General features: G+C 30.0%; 2 protein-coding genes across 2 annotated transcripts in view; one reads left to right on the forward strand and one right to left on the reverse strand.

Moving 5' to 3' along the window:
• The first annotated feature begins 2382 nt into the window (after positions 1 to 2382).
• On the forward strand, positions 2383 to 14786 carry LOC113367686 (photoreceptor-specific nuclear receptor-like). Its single transcript, XM_026609267.1, has 9 exons — positions 2383 to 2525; positions 2602 to 2729; positions 9314 to 9499; positions 9572 to 9667; positions 10067 to 10249; positions 12798 to 13009; positions 13734 to 13905; positions 14450 to 14604; positions 14742 to 14786. Exons 1-9 carry the CDS (start codon positions 2383 to 2385, stop codon positions 14784 to 14786), a joined length of 1320 nt encoding a protein of 439 aa, XP_026465052.1.
• A 1514-nt stretch (positions 14787 to 16300) lies between these two features.
• The window catches only part of LOC113367687 (fatty acyl-CoA reductase 1-like), a 6285-nt gene continuing 5275 nt past the window's right edge, over positions 16301 to 17310 (reverse strand). Inside the window, exon 9 of the mRNA XM_026609268.1 lies at positions 16301 to 16490. Coding sequence (XP_026465053.1) covers positions 16301 to 16490 — 190 coding nt within the window. The remainder of the gene's footprint in view (positions 16491 to 17310) is intronic.

Here is a 17310-nt window from a genome sequence, read left to right on the forward strand (position 1 = left end):
CTTCAAAACAAATTCAGTAATCTTCAACTAAAACCACAACAAATAATTGATACCCCGTCGTTTATTTTTCAGGGTGATTTTTCATCAAGATCCGTAATGATTATAGAGTCATTATTTAATACCGAACACACAATTTTTTTTCGATTTTTTCTATTTTTTCTACTCCTGAATAATATATTATCGACATATTATAAAAGACAGATATTATTACGACACAAAAATGAGCGATGATGTCTCTTGATAACAAATGATACAACGGTGATTTGGGAATATTAAATAAGATATTATATATATATATATATATATATATATATATATATATATGTATATATATATACATATACATATATATAGGGTGGTCCTTAATATGGAAAATGTTGAACTTTATTGCTCCCAGGAGCTTAAATGCTTCAAAATTGATACAAAAAAATTCTTTATAAGTTTTAGCTCTTAATATTAATTTTTAGATAGTGTGCAATTCAATCAAAGCTTCGTATGAAAATAGATGGGAAAAATTTTCAAAATTTTTAAAAATGTTATTTAGGTACTACTTAGTGACGAATGAATTAAAAGTGAATATTCGTGTTATCTTTTATTAAAAATTCGACGCTCTGCAAAACAGGTTTTTTATAATTTGTTTCGTAGAGCAATATTGTATTGCAAGTATTGCTAAGTTATATCTAAAAAACTTTATATCGAAAAATTTTCCATGCTATTTCCATGATTGAATTGCGCACTATCTAAAAGACAATATTAAGAGCTAAAACTTATAGAGAATTTTTTATTAATTTGGAAGCAATTGAGCCCCTGGGAGCAAGAAAATTCGAAAATATCCATATTAAGGACCACTCTAATATATATTATACATATACAAGAAATAGCACATATCAAACAAACAATTATCAGACTTTGTTAGTACTAAAACTCCTAACTAATTCATCATTGTAAAAATGTGTTTTTCAAAAAGTTGTCCTTTTTACCAAATAGGCGGTCCCTTTTTTTTGACCTGATCCCTTTTGCCTCATGGGCGGTGTAAAATGGTATAGCCAAAAGGTAAACAGATTTAATGCCTTATTTGTAATTTTAAAAGAATTTTATTAAATAATAGCTTCTTTAACCAATATGTAAAACATACACTTTGTAGTTGCAATTTTACAAGCATAACACTGTATATAACCTCGATCTGGTATTTCGTCAGAAATATTCATCATCAGAATCGGAATAACTATTTATTCAATTTATCTCTTGTGCATTTTTTTTAACTTAATTTACTTTTTATTTGGTATTTTTTATTGTTTACACCTTTGCCAAGGTGAAAGATTTAGTATGTCCTTTTTACGCCACACAAATAATAAAATAAAAAACTCCTGAATCTAAGTTAAATTTAACAATACATCTTATGAAATAATTAATTTATTAATAACGTATATAAAAAATTAAGGTTTCGTAAACTAAACAATAGTGTTCAAAACCAGAAAAACTAACAACAAAAAAAAAATACTTTTGTTGTGGATTTCCAAATATTGCTGTTTATTTCTCGATAGAAATGTCGTCAAAATCAAGGTGATGCTTGCTAATACATTTTTTGTCACTACTTTCAAATATTGTTGTTTAAACATTCGTAACTTTATTTGTTTTAGATGTTTTGACCTTTTTACCCGCAGAAATTTAAACTCCGCTGTATCCTTTATATAAATTAAGTATTACAAAAAGAAAGAATTTAAAAAGTTAAAAAAATCTTAACGAATTTTCTAAGACCACCATCATAATTTTCTTTATACAAGTTTTAACTCCTATACATGTGGTAAAATAAAAATGCTTCCTTAAAATTACTCAGTTTATTTTAAATGTTACTTGTATCGCATTTCAGCAGCAAGAGAATTATTTTACATAGTTTAAACATAAACATTAATATAAGATGGCGGATACATAGTTATAGTAGGAGAACACTATTGCCAATATCACTAATAGAAATTACGAGACATTTGAATTACAATATATAACATTACACAAAAATGTGTCAAACAATTTTGTCCACAAACTAATAACTTTTTTGTTGAATTTTTGTGAAGAGATGAGATGGGATAAGATACTTTTTCTTAAAATAAAAGTAGCCCAATTTACGCCCAATTATATCAGCTACCAGTCAAAATCGAAATTGACAGATGAATAAAAATATTACTTTGGTTATGCACCCTATTTATATTCATATGAATGTATTAAAGAGCAATTTCAATATTAAAAACAAACTCTCGCAATTTTATTTATATGCATAGATATATTCTTAATCGTATGTTCTTTGTTCCTTCAATATAACAATAATTGCAATTATCACAGTTCATCTTATAAGCAAATTCTATAAATTATCAATTATTTTAGAAAATGTCGGACTCCGGATCCGTAGGCGCGGTTTCCGGCGGAAGCAACGGCCTGTGTCGGGTTTGCGGCGACAAGGCCTCCGGAAAACATTACGGAGTTCCGTCTTGCGACGGATGTCGAGGATTCTTCAAACGGAGCATCAGGAGGTAAAAAAATATTTACACGTATATATATATATATATATATAAGCATTTATATGTAATAAAGGCGTATTTTTTTCAGGTTGATGCGTCGCAACCTGCAGTATTCCTGTAAGGAAGGTGGTCATTGCATAGTCGACGTTTCGAGGAGAAATCAGTGTCAGGCTTGCAGATTTTCGAAATGTCTGCAGGCGAACATGCGGAAAGACGGTGAGTCGATAAAAGATTAATCTTTCGGGAATTAAATAAAATTGCCGATTAATAATATATTTAACCTTTACTTCAGTGATAAATTTTATAAATTTATTTGAACAATATTTCCCATTGCAAAAACATCCCATCAAACAAAACCCAACTCTCAATTTATTTTTTTTTCCGTCGCTTACTAAATTTGACGCGACCTGCCCATCTCCCACAAATCCATTCCACTCGCTAATTCCGAGATCGGCGTCATCCGAGTCGAATGAGTTAATACAATTGATGTTATATAAAAATAATAATGATAAATGGTTGTGTGTCTAAAGACAATCCATAGTGTAAAAGCACTAGTCAACCCTTAGCCCTTTTCCGCCCTTATTTACTATTATTATAATGCAAATTTCGAAACTTCGGATATCAATTCCCTGCATTTACTTCTCTTGAGTAAATCGGCAATCAAGCGAATTCCTTTCCAGTCCTTTCATTCAGTTTTTCTGATTTGATTTTGACTTTTTTATATCTTTCGCTATTTTGGTGCATTGATGTATATTTCAATTTTTTAGAAAAAACTTTTCTGTTTACTTGAACCGAACCGAGATTATATATAGATTATATATGTGTGTGTGTGTGTGTGTCCTTATATTATTTATACAGTGTCAGATACAATCGTCCTGTATCAAGTGCTGTTTTAAGTCGAAGTTCGCCCCCAAAGTGCAAAAGTGTGCACTTTCGCACTTGATACATTTCGACAATGAGTACTCTGTCAAAAACATTACCCACGAACCAAGTCCCTCTTATCATATTTATTTGCTATTCATTTTGTGATTGAATCTAATAATAATAAAAATAATTATAATAGTAATAATAATGGGTACCCTGTTCTAAATCGGTTCCAAGAATGTAGGCAAATTGAGATTTTGTGAAAGAAGTAAACTATAAGCCATTGAAAAATAATTTTGATACCCAAGAAGTAAAATTAAACTTTTTTTCAAAGGCACTTTTTACAAAACAGTAGTGAAGACGAAGCAGGTTATACTATTTTACGATAAGAAAGTAGTATAATAAAAGAAGTAGCTAAAATAAAAGTATATAATTTTGGAAAAATTATTTTTATTTGACTAAATAATTATTTAATTATTTTATGCTTCATATTTAAGTGAACCGATGTAAAAATATTTCACACTTTTTTTTGTGTGATCTGCCAAATGATGACATACGATCGTATATGTACTGTCAAAACGTACATAATTATAATATATACATATATATATATATATATATATATATATATGTATATATATATATTAGAGTGGTCCTTAATATGGACATTTTCGAATTTCTTTGCTCCCAAGGGCTCAAATGCTTCCAAATTATTAAAAAAAATTCTGTGAAAGTTATAGCTCTTAATATTGTCATTTGGATAGTGCGCAATTCAATCAAAGTTTTGAATGGAAATAGAATGGAAAACTTTTAAAAAAAAATTAAAAATGTTTTTTAGGTATTTAGGTAACTTAGCGTACCAATGAATGAGTTTTATTCAAAATTCGACGCTCTACAGATCAAATAAGAAACCTGTTTTGCAGAGTGTCAAATTTTCAATAAAGAATGACACAAATTTTCACTTTTAATTCATTTGTCGCTAAATTATACCTAACAAATATTTTATAAAATTTTAGAAATTTTATAACTTCCCGTAGGGCAAGTTATAGTAATCGCAAAAAAATCGAAAATGAAAATTTTTGCATTTCTCGACGTTTCAAAGGTTTCTGAATATTTTGGCATACCTTAGAAAAAATGGATGTATGTGTGTGTGTGTGTGTGTGTGCGTGTATGTATGTGCGGATACAAATTTTCGTCGACGATTTCGGGAACATCGATCAACCAATTTGAATAATTCAAAAAACATTCGATTCGTATTGATAAGGAGACGTGCTGATTAGTTTTTGGCGAAGGCAGGTCTAGCCGTTCCGAAGATACGAGGCAAAAAGTGCCGAAAACGGTAACTCAGTTTTTAAGAGAACGGAGCGTCCGATTTTAATAATTCTTAATTTTACTTGTATTGACAAGGTGAAGAACCGATCAAATTTTCATAAAGGCAGGTCTAACGGTTTCGGAGATTTAATAAAAAAAGTAAAAAAAAATGCCATTTGGCGGTCAAAAATGATCATTAGACATATGCACATCAAATTATCAGATATTTTATAGAGATTTTAACAATAAGTATAATTTTGGTTTACATTCCTATGGGTTCCGTACCAATGTTTACGCGTTTGACGTCGACGCGGCGCTTACGCGGTTTGATATTTCGTCTTTATGCAGTTAAAGCAGTACGATTGCTTTAAAAAAAAGTTTAGATCTTTCAAAATATGTCAAAATAAAGAAAACATTTTTTTTTCAAAAAAAAAAAATTAAAAAAAAAAAAAAATTTTTAAAAGTAATTTTTTGTTTAATTGTTTGTCAAAAATCTTATTTTTTCAAAAATGTTAATCGTTTCTAAAAAAATAATAATTTTTGGTACGGGAAGTTCCAGCAATTTGCCTTAAGACACGATGCCCTAATTGCCTTAAGACAGAATTCCACTTACAGCTAGTTCCATTATATTTCCAAACGAAGCTTTGATTGAATTGCGCACTATCTAAAAGTTAATATTAAGAGCTATTATTTATCAATTTTGAAGCGTTTGATCCCTTAAGAGCAAGGAAATTCGAAAATGTCCATATTAAGGACCACCCTAATATATATAGTTCGTTTTAATCACATCTCGAATATCGTATCACTTTAACGAAGTACTTGTGTTGTTTTCTTTGCAAACACATTAAACTCCAAATGCTCACCACGAAATTATCAAGGAGGCTAGAAGGGCGCTCTCTAAGTGATACTTCAGATTTATTATTCAGATTTTAACGTGTATTCAGTTAATGGAATGAATCAACTCACAGAAGCATATTTCGCTAAAAAAGAAGTTGAAACCAAACCTTGGTCACAATAATCAATGCAATATTAGATGAAATAGAAATAATAAGAATAAATTTCGACATACCGAAGAATGAAACGAATACTCAAAACGTTTACAAGTTAATTCACAATTTTTTTAAACCTAACATTGTTTATTTTGATTATTGTATGGACATCTGAAGAATTTTTTTCGGATTATTATCAAAATATGTATGCAAGAGCAAAGAGCTTTTAGGAGTCTTTTCAACATCAAATTTAAAAATCGTCGTTATAGGAAAAACCCTAATAAAACATGCCAAAAGACGGCCATCGAGTTGTCTTCTAAACCGCCGTAGTTGAGATACAATATCATCAAAATAGAGCATAAAAATACATACACACTAATTTTTTCAATATTTGCCTCAAATGGGAAAACAAGACATAAAATTAGCAAGTTTTGGCAAAAACATAAACTGTGCTCACTCTGGATGATTATAATATAAGTCACGCAAATTTTAATAGAACAAAAAATAATTATATTAAAATAAATTGTATTAATTCAGCATACGTTTCAAGCTTTTCAGTGCAATTCAAAATTTAGATATAAATTATTCTTATTAGTTTATAGTTCATTCCATTACATAAATAGGAGACTTAGTTTTGATTGGGGATCCAAGAAAACAAAATATTTTGTATATATATTTATATTTGTATATTTATGATGAAAAGATGTGTGGCTTTTGATAAAAGGTCGCGTGTCCGTTTCTTTTCAAATAGCAGGTGGCGAAGTTCACATTATTATTACGTTGAACGTCTAGAATTACATAAGGGCGGATGTAAACATTGCTCCTACTAGTCCTAATATATATATATATATATATATATATATATATATATACATACAGTGCAGTAGAAATAAAAATTACTAATTGCACACAAGTGATACTCTGGTTTGTAATTGACATGACATCATGACTGCGGTAACAAGGGTCGTCACCCCTTATGACACATACAGAACATATGTACATACATATATATATATATATATATATATATATATATATATTTGTATATATTGCCCCTAAATCAGAGACATAAACTCTAAGGAATGATGAACTATCGTTATTTTATCATAAAAATTGGACTTATAAAATAATGGATAACAGTTATCGAAAGAAACAAAGAGCAACCTGAATTATTCCGATCAAAAAAATAATTTATATAAAAGAGCATTATAAAATAGACCTATGCATCCTAATGCAAAATATCGACAAAAATATTCCGGAGAGTAGAGAGAACATTAAAAAATAACGCATTTCAATGTATTTATATAGGAAAAATTGGTTCGACATACGAGCGTAATTACGGTACGAATTACTCTCGTATGTCGATGTACCAGTGTATTTACTATGTACGTTTCGACAAACAATGTGTGTCATCATTTAGTTTCGATTATCCTAACTAATTGATGACACGATCACTATTCCTCCGACACTTTTCCTGTCAATTTCATAAACACAAAATGGTCGCAAAGTACACAAAACCATCCCCTTTCGGGAAAAAACCCTCGAACACACAGACATTCGTATTGTCAAATAATAAGAGGCGTTTGGAGGTTCCAAAGTGTTTGTTCAGGTTTGGCGGTTCACAAACACCAGGGGAAGAAATTGTAGAAAATTGTATGAAATTCATTAACCAAGTAAAAACAGAAGATGGTAATTAGGGAATGCAATACTGATGAAAAATTTCATTACCGGTATTTCGGTAATTTTTCATTTTAAAACCGGAATACCGCGGTAAATAACCGGTATTTTCATTATCTTAAACAAACGTAAACAAAATTGAAAGTTACTAGTACAAATAAAAAAATATATATATAAAACTACAACTATATTCAACTAAACAATAAAAACCATAAATTAAACTAATAAGTTTATTTTTTTAATTAATAATTTAACAATATTCTATCCAATTTAATTAATTCATTATCACTATCGAGTATATTGAGTACTTTTCACCAAAAACAAACTTATGAGTAAGAAAGACCAAAAACTCATAAATGATCATATTGCATTATTATAATAAACTGTATTGTCTGTATCCGATGTGTTAAATTAGCATAATCTCTAATATTTAAAAAAAAAATAATGTTTCTACACTAATTTAAGACCGGATACTATGTCGAGATAAATAATAAGTTACTATAATTGTTGAGTATTGTTATTTAAAACAGTGTGATGCTTCTATAGTAATTTCAAACTTCAAAACGTTTTCGAAGAATAATATTTTATAATTGTAATAAGAAGCTAAAATATTTAGTAATTATCATAATTATCTTCTATATATATAAAAATAAGTCGGTTTTTCCTTCCTGACGAAGTAACTCCAGAACGCACGAACCGATTTCGACAATTTTGCATTCGTTGGAAAGGTCTCGGGCTCCGCAAGGTTTATAGCTGAGAATATTAGTTGTGCATGGCATCGTGCCTTAATGCAAGCTGCTGGAACTCCCGCACCGTAATTAAAAATTCGAGTAATAAAAATAATCAGTAACTGTTTTAAATAATTTCAAATAAATTATCTTCTATATATATAAAAATAAGTCGGGTTTTCCTTCCTGACGATATAACTCCAGAACGCACAAAACGATTTCGTTTCGTTTATAGCTAAGAAAATTAGTTGAAAATTTGCGAATTAATTATGGATTCACTTTCATTTACTTAGAGAAGTTCAACTAAAAAATACTTCATTTTTGTAATCGAAATAAATTCATTACTGTTGTACAATAAAATTAAATTTTTCCTTTTCAAATTTAAAACAAACAAAAAATTTCTTCATCTTTCTCACGAAACCATCTGGTGGCGAAACGGAGTTCGTCGGGTTTGCTAGTTATGTATAAAGTTAGAAAAAAATAAAGATTACGCACAGGTAATCTGTATGATATAATAAAATATTTTGGTGCAAATATCACTTAAAAAACCGTTACAATTTTACATAAGATGAAACAAACATCATTATCTATCAGTCCAAATCTATTTATTGTAACACGATATGAAGCCCTTTGTAAAGCAATAAATATTCAGTATAATGACGAGTTGAGATAATATTTGACATTTGTTTATCTTATAGAATCACTTAAAGATACAGCTATTTATGCGATTATGGAATTTAAAGATAAATTTGTTCCGAGAAATTTAAACTTTAGTGTATTATGCATCAAATAGGTCTTATGTAAAAATACCGAAAATACCGGTATTTTTGGGGTAAATACCGGTAAAAATACCGCCGAAAAATCGGGCGGTTTACCGGTAATTCGGTATATCGGTATTGCATTCCCTAATGGTAATGAATAAATGGCAAATTTAAGAAGAACGTCAAAATAGTTAGCATTTGTCTGGCAATTCTGTAAAATATTGTTGGTATAAGAATAGTAGTTGTGCTTGTACCAGGATTCTATTCGAAATTGGATTATCGCACAGCAACCACATAGCATTTTTAGTTTTTACTATTTTACAACAAAATCGTCCCCTTAATTCGCATAATATTTAACATCGTTAATATTACTGCAGATAGTGCAAACGTCCCTTTTTCCTAAAATTGTTTTCCCTTTCTCAACAAACATATGTATCCGACCTATTATCATTGATATTTATTATTTCTAGCTGTCCAGCACGAAAGGGCTCCTCGCTCCTGTCTACCAAACCAGCAGCACAATTCTACACAAAATTTGGGTAATATACCACCAAATCAAACGTACCATTTACATGGTACAAACACGTTGGCTGCGACACAAGAAACGACGTCGAGGCGCATGTTGGCGCCTTTGGTTGGCGTGCAACATCATCCGGGTAAAAAAAATAAAGAAGAAAAAGTATAGTAAAAAATATAAAGAATATAATTATTTTATGTTATTGTTTCAGGTTTTTATTTGCCGTTGCCGTTTAATACAAGCGGTCACTATATACCACATCATCCAAACTTTGCTCCAGTTATAGATGGATCAAGATATTTTGGAGGTAAACTGTGTTATATATATTTTTGATATATTTATTTACCAAATAAGTAATTATGCATATAAAAAATCTAAATAAAACCCAATAAAAAAATAATAAACGCGTTTTGTAAACTTCTCTTAACTTACGTAGTAAGAATAAAATAAAGAAACAAAACAAGACGCTGGATACGTTTAGATAATTTTGCCTACTTGATTTATCTCCGAAAATACTTCTATAATTCGAAAAATTATATTTTATGTAAACTTTAGTAATTGGTACTTATACATCATTTATTTCTTAAGATAATCAACAGAAAGCTATTTTGTCTTACGTAAAAAACATAGAGAAATTTTGATCAATATTTCAATTGATGAGATATTTCACGTGAATTGTTTAATTTAAATGTTGTTTTATTTTCAGGTTTGTTCGACAGTCCAAGCCTGGCAGGTTTAAATCCATTTTTGTCGGGTTTTAATAATTTGTCAGGAATTTATAAACAGGACACAACGTACAAGGATATAATACATCCTATACCAATACAACCAACAAACACAAATTCTATACTAAATTCAGAGAAGAAAAGTGACCAGATAAATTTTGGAGGTGAGAAAAAAAAGAATATATATATATATATATATATATATAAATATATATATATATATATATATGTATATATAAATAATTATGTATATAACGATTCATAACTTAAACACAAGTCGTCATAATTTTCTATATAAAGAAAACAACGCCAACTTGCTGAATCTTGTTTCATTCAACTTCAATTCTCTAGTGTGTAAAAATAGCCTTTATTTTTTTGATAGCTTTAAAAACAAAATTTAATTAACTTTGGTAAGCAATCTTGGTAAATAACTTTAGTAAATAACTTTGGTAAATGACTTTGGTAAAAAACTTTGGTAAAAAACTTTGGTAAATGACTTTGGTTAATGACTTTGATAAATAATTTTGAAAAATATTCTTTATTTATCATTAATTGTAATATTATGTAAAGGACCAGTTCTCTGATAAAATAAAAATAATATGATATTTACGGGTTTATAATAGTAACCAACTGTCAAAAGCTAACCTCTAAAAAAGCGCAAAAATCAAAAAAAGAGTGCGCGTAAGGATCACACGCGATTGAAGTAAAACTTTTAATATTGTATGAGTAGGCAATTAAGATAAAAATAAAAAAACATCATATTTGAATTTTAAAAAATCATTTATTAATAATCACATAACATCAATAACACAGTTTAAAACAACAACGATAGATTAATTGCTATCATATTTCATATATGATATAATAGGTGAAATGAGAGACATAAATTTTGCTTTGTAAACTATGTACATTTCTGGAGAAAACTGCATCAATAGTCGTGCCATATCTTGTGGTTGATTCAAATGGAGAATTATTCATTGTTAAATTAAATTTATTATTTAAAAAATCGATTAATGGTTGAGATTCTTCTGAACGAAAATTGACATTGAAATCTCCAGCAAGAATTAATGGTATCTCGTTGTGATTAGTGTTTAAAAGTTTTGCACCCTCATTAGAAAAATGAAGTAACTGCTGATGAAGAAATTCAATAATATTTGATATGTTTTTATTGGGAGAAATTTAAAGGACGACTATAATTAATGTTTGATTCTGTGTGTGTAATATCACCTACTTGTGTAATTTCATTAGGAATATCCAGTAATATCGTTGGCGCAAGAAACTGCATAAGAGTCGCATTATGAAGAGTATCTGAACATGAATGATAGACATTAGACAGCTACACCACCTGCTCTTGAGTTTGATCGTTGTATTGAGTAACGCAGTAATAGTTCTGAATATCAATTCGTTCTTCATTATTAATCCAAGTTTCCGAAAATAACAAAAACGTACAACGTTGTAGCACTTTATCTTGCAGATCAGGCAAATGAGCTCGTAAACTTTGGCAGTTAAAGGAAAACAATGAAATGTCGTTCAAACTTATTATCTCACTCAATTTTTCTTCTTGTGTTATTAATCTACAAGTTGAAAGTCTTTGGAATTCAGTTTTTAAGTTCATTAATCCTGCTGGCCGTTTTCTTCCATTATAAATTTTTTTGTCGTTGTTTTAGAAAGGATGAACAATCCATTAATGCTGGTAACTCGTGATAATGCAACATATAGAAGCTGCTGATTATGTGTTTTATTGAATTCATATACAATTTCATCAAAAGTACCACCTTGTGATTTGTGTATTGTGAGTGCACAAGCAGACACTAAAGGAAAATGATTTCTTTTGGCAAATATGGTTTTATTTCTATTCATTGGAATAGATAAAGATCTCCTGAGAATCGGCACAGCTGTCCTACTGATATTAAGAGTTTGAATATGATGTGCAGCTTTCTTCCTAATTTTGTTACCTATCTTACCAGGAAATTCAAACCATAAACCTAGAAGTTCATCATTATCGCCACGTTCTATGTACACTAATTTTCCTACACAACCATTAGCTAAGCCATCACTTACATCAATATTAGTTGTTATTATGTAAAATTTATTCAGAACTAAAATTATTCAGAACTAAAATTATTTCATAACCGATTTTTGTGAAACTGCTGACGAATGTATGATTGTTGATCTGTCGCATGGCAACCTACATAAATATCCGTGGCAGTAGATATTATTTTGTCTTCAACGAGATTCAGTATAAATTTATTATATTCCATGACACATTTATTCTCTAAGAAAAGTCTTATTCCATGAGGACATAACATAAAAAACGTGATTCAATTAATGCAAGTTCATATAGGGTTTAGCGCTCGACTTACGCATGACATGACGGGAGTGGATACTCGCGACATCAGCGCTTACGGCGTCGTAGTGTTCAACTTCACGTTGGCGTTTTCGTTGCATTTGTACGGATTTACACCCGTGTAGCCTAAAAAAATTTTTACACCCATATCGCGCCTAAAGAAGTTTTACTTCAATAATTTTATTATAAATGCAACTCTCTGACAACACATAAGTGAAGTTAGGTTTCATGTGTGAAACACCTAATTCACAGCTGTTTGACAGTTCGTTACAGCCAACTCATACGAAGATAGACCCATAACATAAAAATATCATTGCCATTTCTATTTTATCCGAGAATTGGTTCCTAAATTTTTGTTTTTCCAGCTTCATCCACAACATCCCCAGTTTCGGCAAAAGACGACGAAGTGACTTCCACCGAAGGACTACCCTTAACCGGTTCAACATCCTCCAACCCTAATCAGGTTGCAACATCGTTTGTACCAACACCATCAGGTGGAGAAAACGTTTACGAATCTGCTGCTAAATTATTATTTTTGGCTGTTAAATGGGCTAGGTCGATACCTTCATTCGCACAGGTAATAAATAAATAAATAAATTTATATATATATATAATATATATATATATATTTATATATTGAGATCTCGATCAAATGATTCGGGAAAAATCAAAAACGGCTAAACCGATTTGGCCAGTCTTAGTCTTGAAAAATTCGTGCCAATCCAGAGATGGTTGGAAAGGTGAGATATTATTTCAAAATCGCGTAGAAACTTTACATTTTTAATTTGAAATTTTTTGTAGAAGCGTAATTTAAATAAAACAATGGACGGTGGCTAATACGTCAAATGTCAAACGTTTATGACAGATGATGTTCAATTACGTTTAATAGGATGTTTTACGTGAATATTATTCAATTATGATTAAATTGTAGTAAGTAGTTTTGTTTGTAGTTTTATTCATACACAAAAACGTTATTAAACGGGCAGCAAGTGTTATTAGAAACTCAAAATATCAACTTTTTTGAAATGTTAATATGAAAATGCACTCTTTGGCATATTTTTCTCAAACACGGTGCTCTGAAAGATCTCATTTGTATAATTATACACTCATTGGTATTTATAATACCTCATTGTATAATAGCATTCGAGCGACACATCCTTATACACTTAAAGTATTAACATTTTTGATTCTCTAGAAATTGTTTAGAATATACCTCACTTAACAAAACAACGTATGCCGGTCAGCTAGTATATATATATATATATATATATATATATATATGTATGAATATAATGTTTTAGTTATCTCTGAGGGACCAGTCGTTGCTTTTAGAGGAATCCTGGGCAGAACTGTTTGTTCTGACGGCTGCTCAATGGAATTTGCCTATTGAAGAAGGTAAGTTCGATAGATATCCAATATTTTCGACATTTTTCAATATTTTAAACACGAATTTCGACCGATTAGTAGGAATCAGTAGAAATGAATCTAAAAACGAACTTATGGCAATATAAGCACTATATTGGTAATAACCCAAATTCATATATTCATGATTCATTTCTACTAGGAATAAAATCTCATTCTGAATTATGTATTCAAACTTTCATAATTTTCAATAAAACTAGTGCTAATAGTTGAAGTTCAGGATTTTAACCAAAACGTGTGGTGTTTATATATTATATAGTTAATATTTTATTCCTATTTCAGATTTGTTGCCAAGGAGTTGCATAAGCCTTCGATCTGATACAAGAAGACTAAGGGACTTATAACAAAATACATCTCTATGCGTGTCGACAATCGGAAGGAGCTTGTCTAAAAGCTCTTGTCCTCTTTCGACCAGGTAAATGAATAAAAATAAAATAATACATGCAAAGTATGTTTGTAATTGAAAGACGCCTTTTTGCTAACCTTGATATAGAATGACAATAAATTGTTGTCATTGGCAGTTGTAGTAAAATCTGCCATAAGACATATCAAACATTTTTTAAATTCTACCAAAGAAATGTTTTTTTATCATTAGATGTCCGCGGTGTGTCTGCTCCCGAGCAAGTGGCATTGCTGCAGGAGCAAAGTCTGACATTGCTTCAGGAACGATGTGGAAGTTCCAGCAGACTTGGCAAGTTGCTGCTGATTTTACCAGCGGTCAGAGGGGCTTCGAATCCGGATAAATTACAAGTAAATATAAAAATATATATATAGATAGATAAGATATCTCGTATATTTATTTTCCCCCGAGATTTAAAACAAACGAATTTTTTAAAAAAAAAATCCAAAATTTTTCAAAAAATCAAAAAAAAATATGATTTTTTTAGGGACTGAAAATACACGTGATGTTCTGTGGGAGAGTTTTGGGTTAATTTTAACTAATACCACGTATTCAAAATTCAAAGTTCAAAATTCCTTAAAAATCGATCACGTGATTAATGGACGCTCCCCAAAGAATCAGTAAAAAAATTGATTCAATGTAAATTAAGTACTGAGCCACAGCAAAACGTGGCCGGGGTCAACTAGGTATATATAATAAATATTCAAAAATATATACTCATGAATTTGAAAACTGTAAAATATATTTATTAAAACTTTAAAATCAGTCTTATTTTTCTAATTATAGGGTAGGCTGTGTTAATTTTGAATAACACCACGTATTATCAGAAGGCTCCAAAAATTCCTTAAAAACCGATCACGTGATTAATATACGTCCCCCAAATGATTAGTAAAAATTGATTCAATGTAATTATCACAAATAATAAGCCCAACAAAGTGGGGCCGGGTCGATCCCTAAAAATCGATCGCATGATTAATGAACGTTCCTTAAAGAATTAGTAAAAAAAATTGAATCAATGCAAATATAAATACTGAGCTACATCAAGGCGTGTCCGGGTCAGCTAGTATATATAATATGTATATATATATATATGTTCAAAAAATCATACTTATATATACTTAAAAATCGATCGTGTGATTAACGCAAAGAGAAAGATTAGTAAAAAATTGACTCCATGTAAATATCACAAATAATGAGCCATAGCAACGCGTGGCCGGGTCGGCTAGTAGATATATTATATTATATATATATATATAATGTTTAAAAAAACATACTCATAATCCTCATAATCCTTAAAGTCCCCCAATTATTAATAAAAAAATTGATTCAATGTAAATATCATAAGTACTGAGCCACGGCAACGCATATATAAGGTTATTAATAAAAACATCTATATATAATTTTGAAACTGTAAAATATATTTATAAAACTTTATAAATCACAGCCTTAATTTCTAATAACAATATATATTAACCTAACATGTTAGATAATTAAAAACAAAATCGAATACTTAGGACTATATCCAAAAATACAATTGTATATGCAATTCATTGTTGAACAAATAAGTCTTCTTCTTCATTCATTTCCAAAATACTCATCACAAACTCACTATCCTATCTCAACAAATCCTTCCCGCAAAATATTATTCACTTCTTTATTATTTTAAATTTTTTCAACATCATACGCCGAATCATCTTCGTCCAGAATCTTAACACCAGAATAATCATCCTGGGTGTACAAACTCGCCGCAAAGACGATGTCCTCTGGATGGCCTCAGAAGCCTCGTCCATCTTCTGCCCTAAACAGGATCCCCTATAATCCTAGCAGCACTTTTAGCATCCCTAATAGTCTCATTCAACTGTTGTATACACCTTACAATAATCCCTTCCTGGACGTCAGTCAGTCTCATTATATCCGAAAAGGGCTTCTTCTGCGCCCATTCGTAAACCACATTGATGAGACCGAAGTTTAGCTTGTGACTGTCGTGTGTTATCCTGGGCCACATCGAATTGTCTTCGATTTGCATAATTTCGGTTTCAATGTCATTTATCTCGCCGATGCATTTTTGGAAAATTTGGGGATTTCGATCTTTTCGCATTGGCCTGGAAAACTAGGCAGCTGAGCAGAGCCGCGATTTCGGCAGGTGGTAGGTCTTTTAGGATGTTTCGGAAGATGATCTCGGTTATTATGAGTTCGTTGTTGCCCATTTCGCAGGCTACTCTGCCTTTGAGGAGGACTGGAAATAGTAAAGGAATATGGGAAATTGTTACTACACGGTTCTTCATCGAGAAGGCAATAATTGGCAGTAGAGTTTATACAAAAACCGTCCTTTCAGAAAAACCGGTTTTTGAATTTTAATTTTACTCAAAAACCGATTTTAGCCGGTTTTCAAATTATATAGAAAATCATTTTTTTTCTCGAATATTCTGTAATTTATCCGCAAATTTAGTGTGATTAGAGCAGTGTTTGACTGTATTTATTTATTGTTCAATTTTACAGATAGTAAACAAAATTAATTAATTTTAATTAGCAGAACTAAAAAATATAGTTTATCTGATTTATTTAAATAACTTTGAAAATAATTATTGTTATCATGCATCATTTTCACATATAAGAATGAAAATATTGTTATGATAGTGAAAGAAAAGTTTCGAATAAATAAAAACATTAAATTTTTAAATAAAAAATATTCCTTAAATTAATATTAGATACATGTTGATACATACTTGTTAATATCAATTTTAGTTTTGAAAACAATTAAGCTAAACTTGGTATTCCTGGTTTCCAAGCAAATTTAATTAATTGATTTTAAACATTCAAATTGTTTCTATTTGTTTATAAAAATATGATTTCAAAAAACTGAGAACATCTATCGAATTGCTACTTAGACGTGTCCTTGTTTACTCACAAAATTTCTGATAGAAAATACTCTCATACTAGCGACCAAATTATGCTTAATTGTTTTTAAAGCTTGATATAATAATTTTAAGTTTTTGTTCTTTAATTTGTGGCTTCTAGGGTTCAAAACTCTTTTTTTTCAAGTTTGAGTAGAGGAA

This window comes from Ctenocephalides felis, unplaced genomic scaffold, assembly GCF_003426905.1.
Source record: "Ctenocephalides felis isolate EL2017-DRISC unplaced genomic scaffold, ASM342690v1 CF-g0.4_SCAFFOLD_01170, whole genome shotgun sequence".
NCBI classification, from domain to species: Eukaryota; Metazoa; Arthropoda; class Insecta; order Siphonaptera; family Pulicidae; genus Ctenocephalides; species Ctenocephalides felis.